Source organism: Poecilia reticulata, chromosome 20 (genome assembly GCF_904066995.2).
Source record: "Poecilia reticulata chromosome 20, P_reticulata-male-v2, whole genome shotgun sequence".
Taxonomy (NCBI): Eukaryota; Metazoa; Chordata; class Actinopteri; order Cyprinodontiformes; family Poeciliidae; genus Poecilia; species Poecilia reticulata.
Window position 1 is genome coordinate 10,830,655 of NC_088849.1, and position 17,822 is coordinate 10,848,476.

The following is a 17,822-nucleotide window of genomic DNA, read 5'->3' on the forward strand; positions in this document are numbered from 1 at the left end:
TATGTAATGCAAATAAAGTAATTAGAGTTTCAAAAGCATCTTCAACAATAAACATCACAAACAAACTAGGACATCAAGTGTCATGTCCACATTGATGATAACCAGTGATGGATTCTGATTTGGGGGACATGGGCAACCGCCCTGGGTGGCATCTCGTGGGGAACCGATTGATCATATCCACTTAAACTTTAAACTGTTCTGAAAGCTGTGTTGCTTGGATCTGTTACATGCAATTTGTATTTGCTTCTGTTATTCATTTACATGATATAGTTCTTCAATTACAATTCGAACAAAAAACCTAAAATATTGTATTTGAGCCTCAAAGTTACCAGCGAAACCAGAACAAATTGTACCACAACATTTTACCACTCTTTTTGTGTGTGTTTTGTTGTAAAACGGAATATGCTTTTGTTGTAACAAAAGGTGCCTGTTGTTTTGCTATTTCTATCAACATGCTGCCTTATCATAGCTGACAAAACAGACCTGACAAACTTGTCTATTTCTGACATAACCATGCAAAATGAACACGTTGCCGTGCATGTTGTCTTCACAGTCAGCTACGTCGTTGCTCAAGAAGTTAATGAAGTATGTTTAACATGTTGAACATTCTGTTCTTTCAAGCATATTTAGTTGATAGTTAAAGCTATTCAGTAGGGACGAAGGATAGAAAAAGGTCTGAAAAAGGTGAGCGGTTATTGTTACATCTATGTGTATATTCTAGGGGCTTGTGTATTGTTCTTTTTGATTATGTATGGTATGTATTTTTTTTTAATAATCAATTTTATTGAAAGGCATTAAGATTGATCCCTTTGCAGTATCCTCTCCATTTTCACCTGGTCAACTTGAATCTACCTACGTAACCAGTCCTACTGTTATTGTGGCCATTTAGAATGATGTGTTTTTAACTCATTCCACTAATCTTATTTATCCCTTGGGTTGTCGTGGTCTCGTTTCATGTTTTACTGCTTCTTTATGGGATGTTCTTCCATTATTATTACTATTATACGAAGCCAGGAAAGTCGATACTCATTTTATATAGTGTATGCGTCTTTAAGAGCTTGAATGAAACGAGAGTCCTGAGAAATAAGAGGAGAGAGTCACCTCACACTCTCGTGCGACTGAAAACACACGCCAAAACTCCACCTCCCACCCCCTCACGTACAGTCCCCCCTCCCCACCACCCCTCCAGCAGCACTTCAGTAAAGTCGAGCGTCGAGCAGCGCGATCTGCACCTCTGCAGCAGCAGTTATGCACAGTTCCTGTCGGTTAGGAGCCGCGTTAAACACAGCAGAACCTGCCGCAGGCTCCGAGCTGCGTCCCCACCGGCTGGCGTTGTCGTTGCTGTTGTCAGTGGTGAACACACGGAGCGGGAGGCTGGCTGCTTGTTTAAAATGAAACGACATGGCTGTGGCTGTGGCTCAAGCAACATACGCGGTTCGGCGTGCGACTCCTGGAAACCATAAGCAGTTGTGAGCGCGAGGGGGGAGAAAAAAAATCATCTGAATGAAAGACGCAAGGTGAGTCCGACCACCATGTTTCATATGGGCTATGTTATCTGTTTCCATGTAGCCTGTGTGAAAGGTAAGCAGAGACGCCACACTAGGCCGGTGATATTTCTCATCCTATGCCAGCATCTGGACGGGCACTGCGGTGTGAACTGGCTTTGCTATAGCTCTTGTTTACACCACCATTTTCGCGTTCTAACCGCATCTGAACAGCTCCATGACTCCGCTTCTAATCCAAGCTCATCTACGGGTGTGCACATACCAAGAACTGTATTCCTGGAACCACAATTTCCTCGTTAAAAGAGACGTTACGCAAGCGCGTTTACCAGCGCTTATAAGGAGACATGGGAGAGCACAGTGGTATTCCTGGCAACGATGTGATTCATTAATAGATATTTTTCAAGGAACCTAATAGATTGTTTTATTTTTCAGGTCAATGTTTGTTCCAGAAGGTACAAGCTGACAAACTGAAGTAACGTGATTTTCCAATTGCGATTCATGCATTTACATGTTTATTTAAAAAACTTAACCACACCATAATCGCTTTGACTTCTGCATGAAATTTTATCCACCTCTCCAATCACTTACTCTGAAGAAATCTAACAGGAAGTGTGTAAGCAATTGCCTCGTTATGATTTCCTGATTTCATTTTAACACTTTGGTCATTTTCACTTTTAGTTCATTGCACCTATAATCAGCTGATGTGATTTATTGGCCAGCTTTGGCTCTTTTTTTTCTTTCTCTGCACCCTAATGTTGAACTTTGCCACCATTCACCCTTGGTAACAGGGTCCTGTGTTTCACTGGGAGGCCTCAGGCATGCACGTGTGTATGTAAAGCAACCCTCCTCAGTTCACATTAAGCATACCAGGAGGTGGCTTCTCTCAGATCTCTTAAAAGTCCGTTTAGATACTTTGCACCATGTAATGTTCAAATTGGAGAGCACACTATAGAAATGGACTTTTGTTATTTTTTTATTTTTTAGTAAAGTGCACATTTAGATTCCTTTAATGCTAAAACTCATGCAGCCAATATGTGTTTATGATATTGCTTGGAAGACTGGCTACATTTTTCTCTCTTTTGTTTTTTTGGAAAAATGTCAAATTATTTTTACTTACTTATTTTCTACTTACTTAAGAATTGAATAACCCAGTAAATAACCCACTTGTATTGAAGAAAAAAAAAAAAAAGGGCAATGGCCTCTATGGACTTCTGTCCCTGGCATACATTGACAAGCCAGAGCACATATAGGGCCGCTAATTTTAGATCTGTTTGCGTTCTGGAGAACATCGATCTAGAAGCAAGGGTTATGAGAGCAGGATTCTCTGATATACTTTTTTAGTACCTAGATTGTAAGCTGAAGCGTATGTGATAACCATTTGCTCCAGTTCCCACCCCCTCCCCCTCACACGCAGTAACAGACAGGTTTATATTTATATAGCAGATTTTTAAACTGTCACTTCAGTTAAGCCATTATTATTGGTCTTTTATTGTGACAACAAATGGAAAAAAAAAACCCGTCCCATCCAAGGTAGCTTAGCTTTAAAGATATTAAAATATTCAGAGTTGAAGGGGGAAAAAATGTAGCAGTCGTGCTCAGAAATAAAATATTAGTGAGCTTATAATAAAGCCCTGACCCTCTATCAATGTGAGATGTGCTCTCTTGTTTATTATTTTACTCAAATTCATTCCTTACTCAAAGATTTACAGCTCATATGAAGTGAACAGAAAAGTCCCATTCGTATGTTTGTACCAGGTCATCACAAGTATTTTAGAACTAATTTAAATGCTTTGCTTTGTTAGCAAAGCTCACCCATTAAAATAGAGTTTCCTGGTTTTTATTGGAACGTAATTCACTACTACATCGGTGTCATAAAGAGACAGTTTCACATCAGCAACATTTCATTCTGTAAACTTTCGACGCACAGTGCACAACTTTCATTTCCAGGTTTAAAAAACGATGGAAAATCTGATATGGATGTGGAAGTACTGATGGTTTGCCATTAAATTTTTACAGATGACCTCAGCTCTCATAGTATGGATTAGCTTTCTGGCATCATAAGCAGGTCAGATTTCCGGGATGCACTGAGCTCTGTTATAACGTGCAGTTTTATTTTGATACCACCTACCCCAAGATTTTGTGAAATTATGCTACCAAATTACAATAACAAATTCACATCTGATCAGAGTGAATTAGAATCGTTTTAGTATTGGGCGCATTTTAAACTATTGCACTATGCAGCTAAAATCAGAGATAAAAAGACACAAAGGTTCCCCCCCTTCTGGTCACGATGACTGTACTGAAAGAAAAGAGTGAAAGCTAAAACCACAGTGAGACTTGAAGACCATAGAACACTATCCAAATTGTTGCGTACTGGGGTGGCAGCGTCATGTTTTGGATGTGTTTTGCAGTACGAGGGAATGGTGCACTTCACAAAACAGATGGAATCATGTGCAAAGAAATTTTTGTGGAAATATTGAAGTAACGACGCAGTCGCATCACAATCTCTAACCTGAGTCCCATCAAAAACTTTGTAGGCAAAACGTCAAACCATTGTGACATATTTGTGGAAAGATACCCAAAATAATTGATCCAAACTATGTAAAATTCTTAAGCTGAAAATGGTTTAAAAATATGTCTAAAAATTATAATTTTTTTCTCTCGTTATTGTTCGCAGGTAGAGATAATTTTGGCAGGCCTGCCTGACCTAAAGTAGAACATATTTACTCTAATTTGAAGTCAGAATAAGAGCACAGTGTATTTCAGTATTACTTCAAATGTAACTCTGATATTCGTTCTATCAGACATCTCCTTGTACGAATATGCTTAACATACCTGCGGCTGAAGCGTCCAACCAGCCACAGGATAACGCCACTGTGCACAGTGGCGTTATTGATACATGGTGCAATCCTCCATCATCCTCTGTTGTAATTCTGCGGCAGCAATTCAAAGAGCAAAACTGACTACACTTGAGCCCTTGCCTGTGGACATGTCATGCCTTCTCCGAGGTTATCATTCAGCGCACAAGTGTCTCATAGTGACTCAGTGACTTTCACAGCCTCTGACAGTGAATGAGGCCAGATTCGAAAGACGAATATTCACCAGCAGCAGCAGCAGCTCCATCTGTAGCTTTTGAGAACATTTCAGTGACATGTTGTGTGCAGGCCATGTGTCAGTACGTGCACAGCAGGCTGTATCTGTTTTCCCTTCTGTGCAGACAGTTTGTCCCCGACCCCCATTTTTTTTTTTTCTTTTTTTTTTTTTTACACCGCTCTGGTGTCTGTTGTTAATGCTAATATGGTGTTAAACACAAGGCCCTTGAATGATCAAACTATTTGTAATCTATAGACGCTGTTGCAACTTTATCCTAAAGACTTAATACCAGCTAGGATTCAGGGGAAAAAAACAGTGAGTTATTATAAGTGCACGGTATTGTGTGTTCTAACTGATTACCATCGTAATAATAATTATGTAATATGTATAGAGATACGTGAAAGTGTTTGCGTTTTCCTTGAAGACAGAGTCTGCTGTGAAGTGCTATGGTGGAACTGTACACTACTTGCAAGTCATTTGTGCTGTTATGTAACAGATACTACAGTTGTAAAATAATAGGTCATTGGTATGTTTTTAGATTTCAGAGTCCAAGGTGAGTAAAAGTTATCTTTTTAAATTAGATCCAGGTCTTTATTGCTATTTATGATGTCCTGGTAACTATCCTTTTCTTCTTTTTTTTGTTTTTGATCCTGATTCCTTTCTTTGTCCTTCCACAGTGGGGTTGGGTGGCCATGGACCCATTCAGCCAGCTTATCCTCACCATCTCGGTGACCAGCTTCCTCACCTTCCAGTGGCTGTTCCACAGAGTCAGCCCCTGGATGTCCATGCGCATCAGCCCCGGCTTCTTGGGCCTCAGTGACAAGCAGAAGGTGGAGTGGAACTCAAGGTGACCAGAGATTAGTTCACGTCTGTTGTGACTGTTGTTGTGAGGTGTTTTGTCCGCATCCCAGTTGTGCAGCGGAGACGGTAATGTTGCTCTTTGCGTTCATGCTGGCCAGAAGGAGGTGTGCGTTCACTGGATCCAAAAAGATATGAGTTGACATTCAGCCCACAGATTTCCTGCGACACCAGTATCTGACTCATACATTTGATTTTCTGTGTGTTTGTTGTGCAGTGTTTCTGCATCTCACTCTTTCAAACAGCTAGAAGCATTTAAATTGTGATGTTTCTTATTATTTTTTTTCTTTTTGGGTTGGTTTGTGTTACACATTTCTAAAGCTGTGTTTGACTACTTTAGCCTTTTTTCAAAAAGTTAAAAATATCCCTTCTGCATCTATTTTTCATGCAATACCTTGCCAAAGTACTCATGCTCTTTGAACTTTTCCCAGTTTGTCACAATACAACAAACTGTGACACATTTTAGACTAGTGTAAATGAAAGTACGGCATATATGGGTTTCAAAACTTTTAGTAATAACAATTGTTGTGCTTTTGTACAAGTCAATTACCTAAACATGGAATGGGTTTGGCACAACAGCAAATGTGGAGGAACTGCCGAAATAGGTCAAACCTCAAAGTATGTCATTGAACACTTCATCTCCACTACGAAACACAGTGGGGGCAACACCATGTCCTTGTTTTTGTAAACCACAATTTTCAGCCCTTTTCAGTTCATAATCATTTTCATCATAATAATAATTGTTTGATTTATTTACTGTTTTTAAATGAAAAATGAAAAGGCTAAAAAAAAATGTCTTCTGTGTGCAAAATGATGTTTGATGGGAAGTTCACAGCTACACCAGAGATTGTGGTGTGATTGTGTTTTGAAGAACCGTGAAATGAATGCCACGCAATACTCGCCTCAAAAGCTTGATCGGTTTGATCCTCATTTTTCCAATTTCTTTTCATCCTCAGTTTATTACTCAGGAGAGCTCTTTATAAATTGAATCAGCCTTGTGGGCGATGAGCAAATGAAACGCAATGATTAGTGGTGATGAATCCCAGCTTTGGGGATCCCTGTAGAAATCCCCTACTTTACAGATTCAAATTGAGCAGTCTTTCAGTGAAAGTTGCTGTCTTTTCGTCTCACCGAGTGACTGCTGAGAACTGCTGGACTGTCTGGCAACATGGATGAATCCCTGGGACTCAGTGTCACTCTGGCCGACCCTTCAGCAGTATTTAATCTTTCAGTCTAATTGGCTTGAGTCAGTGTGCAGCCATGACAAGCAATTAGTTGATCCACCATGAATGCTAAAAACTCCCCTTTCAAAAACCAAAGAGCAGCTTAAAGGCGAATTTACTAAATGGAAGATCTTCATGTGCTACTTCTTTTGAAGGTCCTTGACATATCCACATTTTCTTTTGACAGTGAAAAGATTTGAATGTTGGTGTGTATTTCATATCCCCCCTCAGGACTGTGTCAACATTCCATGCACTGTTGGTGGGAATCTTCTGTCTCTGCATCTTGTTCTTTGATGATGCCGTCAACGAAGATCCAGTCTGGTGAGACGACAGATCTCATGTTTCTACCGCTGTATTAGCAAGATTTTTGCTCTGTGTTTTTTTTTTTTTTTGACAAGTAGGAGAAGCCATTGCAGGGACACTGGGTCAACTAGACTTTGAATTTAATGTAACAACTATTATGGTATGGGTGTAGGGTATAAGGTCACCAACACGTTTGGAAGTCAGTGCCTCTTTTCGACTCCTTCCAAAACCGTAAAGATCCTGATAAATGCATAGTGTGTTAAACTAATGGATTGCCTGCTTTATATTGAAACATAAACAGTACATATTGTATTTTAAATGTATGTAAAAGAAGGTAAATAAACAACTGAATTCTCATTGCAAAGATCTGATTCTCGTCAAAGTTCTTGGCTATAAAAGGAATGCTACCCTACAGGATTAGCTGTCACCCTCGACTAGCATGTCACAACCTGTTTGACGTCGCCATTGGTGCTGAGGTACACTGTGCCATGATCTGTTTGAGTGCATAGGTCTAAAAAGGCTGGATGATTTTTCGAGGGCAGCCCAATGCCGTTGGATGAGCCTGAGCACATTGGAACCTTTATTTGCTGCTTGTCGAAGATGAAGGCGAATAAGCTCTGAGTTCCCTGCGTTACACGACGCAATTACAGCTGGATTGAAGAAGCAATCGCTGTGCTTCTATGTCATTTAGCAAATTACATCGGGCATGGTCCCCTAAGACGTTCAAGAGCACCAGTAAAACTGGTCCATCTGTTTAAACTCAAATGACAAATGTATTGTAGATTTTGTTGGGAATAACTGAAGTTTATTTGTTTTATTTCCCTGGCTTGCTGCCATGTTGAAGTTGTCTAACCAAGGACATAATTCCAGGATGATGCTTTAGCAAAAACATATATTCCCAAGTTTAAGGTCATCAGTCAGAAAACCAGCACTTTAAAATGACCAAGAAACAGCAGTGTTGAGCTACCAGCCTTTTGGAATTTTGAAATCCTTCAAGAAATGTTTACGACTAATTAAAGTTAAAACACTATTTTATGTTGTTGTTGTCTAACATGTAGCTAGTGAACCTTAGCTGCTAATGTGTATTAGCTACTAGATTTAAACTGGTTTGAACTTGCTTGAAGTTCTTTGCATTTGCCACTTTGTAAGCTTGCATTTTGCATGCGATTATGAAGAATTTCTCTCTCATTACGAGGTGTCTGAAAATATGCTAGACGAAAGGCGATATTTGGAAATGTAAATTCTTAAATCCAGTGCGTCTCTTTGTGTTATTAGGGGGGATCCTACACTGGTGAAGACAAATGTTGCAATCACAACAGGCTACCTCATATCAGGTAAAAGAAAAAGATGCATCTTTGAAGTATTGGAAACCATTTAGTTTTTACTAAAAAAAAAACCAAACTTTTTTTGGCTGTATGTTATGTCATTTACAGCAGCTTTAAATGAGCTATCATGGTAATGAACCTTTTTTTGTGTTTTTCAGATCTGCTGCTTATATTTTACTATTGGAAGGCGATAGGGGACAAGTTTTTTGTAATTCACCATCTGGCAGCACTGTATGCTTACTACTATGTACTGGTGAGTGCCCTATTGTCCAATAGCAGAATGTGCAGGCAAGATGGGAAGGAGACAACCAAGGGTGAACAGCTGTGTACCATTTAACTGGGTGGTAGAGCTAATAACATCAACACACATTAGGTGTCCGCAATATACAGCATTGTGTCACTTATTGTAAGTATGATGAGAGTGATTATTATCTATGCAACTGATAAGTCCGCAGAGAAAAAAAATCTGAAACTTTTGGAACTACTGACTGCTTTTACTGTGAATTTAACAAAAAAAAAGATATACTGCAAGTAAGTGAGAATAATCAATCTGTCAGTGTTTGACCTCTCATAGCAGCCCAGTTTGTGACAATCTTAATCTCTCAGTTTATTCAGTTCAAGTTTATTTATGGACCAAAAAAATATATATATATCAACAGCAAAGCACATCTCAGGGCACGTCAAATTCAAGTCCAGAGACTATTTCAGCTCTATTAGAGCTACACTCATAACAAGAATGATTATTTTCGTGGTGAATAACCTCCAGTATAAATGTTTATGCTTTCATCGATGACACTGTATCTGTTGGTATTTGGTGTGTCAATAACTAAACCCATCCAGCCTTTATTAGCGCTGCTGTTCACTCTTGGTGCAGTCTGAAACCCTCTAGGTCGACAGGGTCTGACGCATAATTACAGGAAATGGATGACTATGGTAATTTTTGCATGGAATGCTCCGTGATGTTACTGGCTGATGCCTCTCTCCCCCCCCCTCCCAAGTCCTCCTCCCCTCTCACACTTTGCCTTTACAATTTCTGTCCTCTTCTGTTTTATTTTACTGACCCCTTCTGGTGGTTTTGATGTGTCAGATGAACTTTCCCGAGCTTAAAACAGATGAAGGCTGATCTGTACTCACTGTTTTGCATGCTGGCAGCTCTGACCATCCTACGCAGGCAGGGTCCCTTTTTCCTGTTCCTGTGCATGCCAGCAAGCCGTATTCAGCTTTCTTAATTACTCACCTGCTTATGTACGATACCTTATGCCTGTCGTGTTTTCTGTGCCAGAGTCTAGTTCTCCTTTGTACTTCTTCTACTTATCGCTCTCTGAGGTAGTTAGATCTCTTCACAGAAACAATGGTGGATGGATTTATTCAGGTTTAAGATGCTTTTGAAAGCATTAAATACCTTTTAATGATTCCAACATCCAGTTTTTGCTTCTCTATTAGAGGCAATTACAGTTTAGTTTGCTCCAGAACAGCAAAAAGGTGTGGATTTTTTTTTTAAAGGCAAAAATGGCAGAAGGACATACAGCGTGCATTGCTCTGCTTTTGAGTCTTGACGCAACTTTTAAACAAGGATCCACGCTTTACGTTGCTACAAATGTAGATCGTAGCACATCTCTACTCTTTCATTTTTGTTTTAATACATTAGGTTTTCCGTTTTAGCTTCTCTTGGCATCAAAGCACCTCTTCCTGTTTTGATGAAAAGAAAAAAAAAAAAGTTGCCCTGAAAGTAAAACAAAACAAATTCATTTTTCATCAGCAGAAACGGAGCAAGCACCTGTATTTTAAAAAGTACTATAATGAGATTAAGTTGGCCATACTGTCACTGGACACTCATCGCTGTCTTCTCAGGTTACATCTAAACTGCTGAAGGAAAGTCTTACATTTGGCAATACCAATAATAAAAATAATTATAAAAAAGTCAAGAGCAATTTGCACTGGAGTTTTGTAGCCATCTGGCATTTCTTGTAAACGTTAAAGCACAATTGGCTAATTCTCTGTCATTTTCATTTTATTTAATTGTGTTCTCAGTCAGACCTGTCACATGTTGTCTCATTAGTTAACATGTTTAATGTGTTTCTGTTGTTCAAGCCAAAAAAATTCCAAAACTGAACATTTTAATACCAAAAAATATTGACACGAGAAACTTCAGCTGAAGTTAGCGCATCTTTCTAAGTCAAAGCAAGTGTAGTTTTGATCTTGTTGCAATGTTTTTTATTATGTATCAGTCAGTCCCAAATGGCTTGACCTGAATGTTGTTCAAGTCATTTATTTCATTTGTCTGACCGTAGCCTAATCTGTGTTTTGTGTATGTGTGTGTGTTTCAACTGTCAAATAAAGTCTAATCAATAACTAGTCGACAAGTCGATGCATGCTCTCTTCTCAGTGTCGTAAGTGTTCCTTCTTCTTTGCTTCCAGTTTTCTCTTGCTTTTTTTTTCCTTCTAATATATCTGTCTGTCTCTGTGTCCTTTGCTGACTTAAGCAAGAGCAGCCCCTCTTCAAACCTCACATGCAAAAAGCTACCAAAACACTGAAGCTGGGGTGGGTCACCTTTGTTCATGCAAAAACTACCAGGCGGTTATGTGTCATTTAGTAAACACAGAGCAGGCCACGATCTAGATGGGGACTACTTTATTCCTGTCTTGTCTGCTGTTATTGCTGTTGTGTTGTACTGAGCAGATATGATGCCCAGTCACAGTATGGACTTACCAGTTCCTAGGGGTACTAGCATGCTCATGCTAGGCGGATGACTTGAAACCATACATAAAACGTAATGCAAACGTGCCCTCTAGGTAACACATAGTAAGTATGTTTCAATCACCAACTTCTGTTTCAGCCACCATGGTAAGTATTTCACGTGCTTGTGAAAGTCATGGTAGCCTTTGAATTTTTTTTTTGCTTTTGTCACATCACAACAAACTTCAGAATATTTCATTTGGATTTTATTCGACAAGTCCATACATATAAAAAATAGTGTGGCGTAAAATTGAAGGAAATGGACACATGGTTTTCAAAAGTCAGAGGAAGTCCTGAATACGTATGTAGGCCGCACTTTTTAGATTTTTAATAATGAAAAATATCAAACATCTTCCCTTTCAATTGCTACTATGTGCTGGCCTGTCGTAAAATTCTAATAATTAGGTGGTTTTTTTTTTCCTGCTATGGATAGCATAGCATGGGTAAGTAAAAACACAGGAAATGAGCTTTGCTGTGCCGTCTCCATGGTGAAATACGGTGGTGGCTTCATCATGCTGTGGAAATGCTTTTCTTTAACAGGAACAGAGAATCAGAGAGTAGTGGTTGCAGGAGTTCACCTTCCAACATCACAACAACCCTAACAACCCAAGCTATTTTGTGTCCAAAAATGGGACACAAAATAGTTGGGGTTGGACCATTTTTTCAGGATACGATTTGAAATGAGAAATTGACTTTATTTATTGTTGAATAGAAAACATGTTGTGTAAAGCACAACATGTTTATTTTTTGCTTTCATTCTAATTTCATACTAAGTAGGCTACAAACACTAGTAGCCCTACTAGTAGTTGTATTTATCTTACTAAACTAGGATAAATACAACAAAGGGTTTCTTTTATTAAAAAAAAGTGTCTGAGTCACTTTTTTCAGACCTTTTTCCAGTTTTTTTTTTTACCATGTTTAATTCAATTTCATGTTTAATTTTTAATTTCAAAGTTCAAACTTAAATCCACGATTAAAGTTTATGTTATGAAAGCAAATTTATGTTTAAAGTTGCTTTCCATCCACTCTGTCTGCGCTTGAACAATTTTGCTTGAAGCTTTTGGAGGCATACCCTACAAGAGCTATAAGGCAAAAAAAAGTGGTTCTCCAGTGTATTTCCTCAGACCGCCTGAATACATGTGCAGGCCACACTTTTCAGATTTTTAATAGTGAAAAATGTTAAAAACCATGTGCAATTTATCTTCCCTTTCATGTGTTGGCCTATCCCGTAAAATCCCATTAAAATAAATCGAAGTTTGTGGTTCTAATGTGACAAAAGTGTAAAACATAAAAGTTAGATGGGTATGAATACTTTTGCAGTACGCTATAAAAGTCAATCTGCTTGGCAGGTAACATTAATAAATGTTTTTGTTTTGGGGGTTCATGTTGAAACTGACTAATGTGTTTTTTTTGTTTAGTTTAGTTTTTTGCTGCACTTTAACACTCTCTTTAACTTACGGTCTCAATCAGACCAGTCAGGGCTTGTTGTTCCAGCGGTTACTTACCACATCTGTTCTCACCCGTGAGCATCGTTCAGTCAGAACTTGATATTGAAAATGGTGTACCTTTAGCATCATTGTATCAGGAGAAGCATTCCAGACTGTATGTCTAATTAGCACGGAGAAGACTGGCCTGCAAATATAATGCAACTTATTCTGCATGGCTTTTGATTGCTCCCTCGCTAGTGGCTGGCTCAGTGTTTGTATTTATCTAAAAGACACCTATCATCACCCGTGTTGATATCTTTTCACTGTCGCATTGTATCGATTTTTTTCTTCCCCCTTATGAATGAAATATAGAATGTTTGTGCAACGTTTAGTTAATCTATGTGCAAAAATGCTCGATTTTCTCAGCATTTTTATATTTTTTGGGGGGGGGGGTGTTTGCATCTTGCCTCTTGTGTTTACAGGTTTTCAGAGGCTACTCGATCACAATTTGGTCGCTGATTATCTGTGATATTTGGAAACCCTGTGTGAGGCAAGACACTTTATTGCCTCAGTAGAAGTGATGCCAAGGGGTTGCCTGGTGAATCTGCCCTTTGTGTCTTGATCCTGTATGACGCTTCTGTTTGTGGAGGCTGTCTTGTCATCACTTTTCCAGTTGACTAACATTTTACTCCGCCAAAGGTTATCAAAAGGCCTTATTGGCTTAAATCTGCTGGAGTACTCAAATTTCACGATGAATAAATTAGTTTTATTTACTTACGCCATGTAGAATTTGCTGCTAAGAGAATAGGCTTCTTCATTTTACAGATTTAAAAAATGTCTTTATTTACCTAATATGTGTTACTGTGAGCTTAGTATAGTGCAGTTCAATTTCTCCAGTACATATGTCATGTTTACTTCCTTCAGACTGAAATGTAATATGAAAGACTTCTTCAGTAAATAAAGAGATCCTTTATGGAAGAGAATTAGAGATGACAGTCTAATTTTGACTTGCCAAGATTAAGAAAATATCTTGGGCCCTGAAGGGAAGCCTTTTTATAAATCAGTCAGATGGATGTTTTTTTTTTTTGTAAGTTTTCCATGCAATAGCAGTATTTTTCATCTGTTTTGTGGACATTAAAATGTGCCCATATGTTCAAATCGGGTATTTCTCAAGCGTTTTACCCGCAGTTGTCCTTTGACGACTCCTCAGATAAATGGTGTTTGTGTGGAGAAAGTCACGCATGGGCTTCATGGCTGCTGATCCAAGTGATTCCATGTTTCGTGTTTGTCCCTTTCACGCTTTATCTTCTTGTGCCTACCTTGTTTTTCCAGGGCGAAGGAATGTTGCCTTATTTTGCTAACTTCCGTCTGCTTGCTGAGTTTTCCACACCATGTGTGAACCAGCGGTATGTATTCGCTCACTTTTAAACCTGGTTTCTCAGGCCATTCCATTTTTCACAGTTGTTCATTTTACACTTGCTGTTATTTCTGGAATATACGAAACAAACTGCACAATTAGAGGCTTGCACTATTTGATTTTCAAGCTAAAAGTTTGATACTTTAATACACCAATCCTCCATAATTTAGATTTATGTGTTTGTATTGTTCTCTACCTTAAAGGTGGAATTCAAATAATTTTCATTTTCACTGAAATGCCTAGATTCTTGTTTATGTCTGATATAACATCATGATGTAATTGACTTGCTTACATCACCACACTACTATGGAGTGTTAAGTGATAAAACCCCTCGCCAGGTTTCAATTTCAATTATTTTCACTTTTAAAAATATTAAATGATCGCTTTGTTTCCATTTTTTTCATATACTGGCCTTACTGAAAATATATTATTATTTACATAAAAAATTTTTAAAGTCTCACCTATACATATATTTTTTTTTTTACGTCAGAGCTGTAATAACTCTCAGTCGAAAGAGTTAATTGACTCTCTTGACTTTTCACAGTCACAGTCTTGACTTAGTTTACGCAATACAGTGGTATTGTGTAAACATAAAATGTTTCCTTGTTGACTGCACGAGTCCCAGACAGTTAAAAAAAAAAATCACACATTTTAACATTTCCATTTCTCTTCCCCGTCACTCGGCGTTCTCATAAAAATGTGTTTCATTTCAGTTGGTTCTTTGAGGTACTAGGATATCCCAAGTCGTCCCGGCCCAACATGGCAAACGGCGTCGCCATGGCAGTTGTCTTTTTCATGGTCCGCGTCGCCGTCATGCCGGTCTACTACAGCCGCATGTACGCGGTGTACGGCACCGAGGCCTTCTACCTGGTGCCCTGGGGGGGCCGCGTGGCCTGGATTTGCTCCAGTATCTGTTTGGACATCATGAACATCATGTGGATGCATAAGATTGCACGCGGCTGCTATAAGGTGCTGCGATCCGCGCGCCAGAGCAAAGCCGCAGCACCTCAGGAGAACGGGAAGACGGACTAACAGAACCAGGATGTCAGCGGAGTGAAAACGCCGCAACAAAAAGAGACAATTCTCTCGATGCACTGCCAGTAGCGGTTTGGACCCTCAGGTTGCTACCGTGGCAGCAGAAGCAGGACTTAACCCTGCAGGACCGAATGTAATGAGTTTTTTTTTCTTCTTCTTCTTTTTGAGGGTGAGGAAAGCAGAGAGCCTCCTAGATGTTCCAATGGACCAGTGAAGTGGTCGTACCTAAGCCATGATTAAGACTTTCAAGCAATACTTTATGTGCATGGCCAATTTATTTCTCATGAACAATTCACAAGTACTGAACAGCTCCTCCGTGAACAAAAAAAAGGACTGTTAGCCCAACTGCAAATTGTCAAAAAGTATGTCATTTTTTATTTTTATTTTTTCACTCTTCTTACTCAACAGAAGATTCTGTTTTGTTTTAATACCGCTGTTCGAGTGGCACACAGAAAACGGGGAAACGTGAGTTAACATTTATGAAAAAGTCAGGATTTGAGGTGGTTCGGTTGCTCAGCAATGACGGTCATTGCCATAGGTTTGTTGCAAGATGCCCGTCGGCGAAGATTTAGACACAAACTGAATGAGCTGCGTTCGCAAGAGAGGGGTAGAAACGCATTTCGTCTCTCCTCTTGTTTACCTTCGCAGGGGTGTTAAAACAAGAAGCTTGGTTGAAAGGGCATTTTGTTCGTAGTTTATTTGTGTTGTCTTGCTGGTGTCAGGGCAAATTAGTTTTATAAAAACTATAATTTTGACTGCTATGTGATAGAACAAAAAAAAGATTTGTAAAGCACTTTTTGTAAAGCTTTAAGGGGAAACTTAAAGCGGACGGTTGCGTTTGCGATTCAAGGTTAGAAATGGAAAATTATGAGGTCACACTGATCTGTTTAGCCAAATGATGCATGAAAACCACCTGATGTTACTCAAAATGAAAGGGAGAGTATTGCACTGCTTAAATAAATGTTTTTAAAATTATTTTTGGCACTTTTCTTTGCATTCTGTTCATCACTTTAAGAAATACGTATGTAATTGTGAGGCTGATCCAATAGAGAGCTAGTATGGAATTGGTTTGGATGATTTTAAAAATCAAGATATTATGATGAAGAGTATATAATTAGCTTTTTTTTTGTACATGATATTTTTAAATACAGGTAAAAAAAAAAAGACAACAAATGATTGAATCATCTGTTACACCATTTTATTTGTATGTAAAAGAGGAAGTTTGTAATCTGTTTCATACAGGAGAAGCTTTAAATTGTTTTGACAGATGGCTTCAGATTCAAGGTATCTTTGATTTCTACTTGTGCTTTTTATTTTCCTGATCAAAGATTGTTTGCTTTTTAACGCACAAAAAAAAAAATATATATATATAAAAAAAATATTGGGGAGAATTTAGATTTAACTGTAATAATTTTGCTAAAAAAATAAATAAATAAAAACAACCGTTCGATGCTAAGAGAAGATTAGGAGCATTCCCTGAGTGTAATGTGTCGTCGGTTTATATAAAGGTTTCAGCCCACTCATGATTTTCAGTACATTCTTGAAATTCTGTGAGCTGTACAGAAAAAAAACAAGATCCCATCAGATTTTTACTTAGGCAGAGATAAGGATTGTTACATATTTTTTACGTATGCCTTGCTGTTCTCAGTGTTCAATTTTGTTGCCTTTGTAGAACAACCTATGACTGCACGGCGGATATTTTTTCTGACACTCATCACAAAAACTGCAAACTTTCCCAGTCTGATACCCCTCTAATGTGATTGCTTCGCCTTTCTTGTACTGTACTTTTTTTTTTCTTTTTTTTTTTTTAACAAAAGCTACAAATGGAGTTTCTGTTCGGTTGAGTTTTCTTAATTTCTTTTTGTATGTATGTGGAGTTCTTTGTTTTTTCCTTCTGAGATTCCTTCTCTCTGCATTATGTATACTGGCACAGTAAAGCATTTGACTTTTTTCTTAATTTTCTTTTAAGTTGGCTTTTTTTTTTTTTTTTTTTTTAATAACAGCATGAAATGCTTACGCCGTTTGTTCATTGGTGGCAAAGTGCTCGGACGAAATTTGGCAGTGGTGAATGTGCCGGATGTCATCTTCAAGTGAATAATCGTTAAAAGGAAGAATGTGTTGACGGCTGATTTATCAGCTGGATTCAGTGGAAACAGCAGCATGCTCTTTCCGAATGGAAACAGGGTGAACTTAACGTGCAAACTCGTGTACGCCTCAGTACGGCCGTCTTCATGCACCTTCTGTAACTGCATGTGGGGGTTTATTTTGCATGGGGACTGCATTGTAAACAAATTAGCATATACATTTGTGAAGACCGGTTTTGTTCTCTTTTCTTACAACATGTAGATAATGTTTACTTAAACTTTACTCTTGTACTGTGCCACAAAGTGTAGTCCACAGGAAATGGTGATAACGATGTGATGCTAACATGAACAAAGCCGACATTTAGACTAGTATCCAGCACAGAAATATACAGTAAGGGAATACTTGAATACTAATCAGCACAGTTTATAACAGTCTGGGCAGTGCAAAATAAACATGAATCTTACAAGCATCCTGCATCATACGTGTTGCATTGTTTTTTTGTTTTTTATGTTATTCCAACTGGAGTTGACATAATAGGAAGGTGGTGCATTTTAAACAGAAGCTGTTGCTTCTTAGCAGCTGTGTCTTGGTGTTTCTGTTTTCAATGCCTTTTGAGGAAACGTGTCGGAGTAGTTGGAGTGTTTTGTGACATTCTATGAATGTACTGGAGATAGAAATTTGTCAAATCACATTTTCAGTTCTTCTTGAAAATAAAAACCAAATTAACTTGTGATGTGTCTTATTTAGTGAAAGTACTTTTGGCAAGCCTGGCCTGTCCACTGAAGAGCAAGACCTTTATGACATGATGCTTTGC

General features: G+C 38.5%; 1 protein-coding gene across 2 annotated transcripts; it reads left to right on the forward strand.

Annotated features, from left to right (window-relative positions):
- Positions 1-1,157: 1,157 nt before the first annotated feature.
- Positions 1,158-17,739, forward strand: LOC103482516 (TLC domain-containing protein 4-B). 2 transcript variants are annotated; one of them, XM_008438729.3, is made up of 7 exons: positions 1,158-1,517; positions 5,276-5,445; positions 6,911-7,000; positions 8,258-8,316; positions 8,466-8,560; positions 13,804-13,877; positions 14,602-17,739. In XM_008438729.3, exons 2-7 carry the CDS (start codon positions 5,291-5,293, stop codon positions 14,918-14,920), a joined length of 792 nt encoding a protein of 263 aa, XP_008436951.1. In that variant the 5' UTR covers positions 1,158-1,517; positions 5,276-5,290; the 3' UTR covers positions 14,921-17,739. The 2 variants fall into 2 exon arrangements, with proteins under 2 accessions (XP_008436951.1, XP_081458071.1); XM_081601945.1 differs by lacking the exon at positions 1,158-1,517 and adding an exon at positions 1,942-1,957.
- Positions 17,740-17,822: the final 83 nt, after the last annotated feature.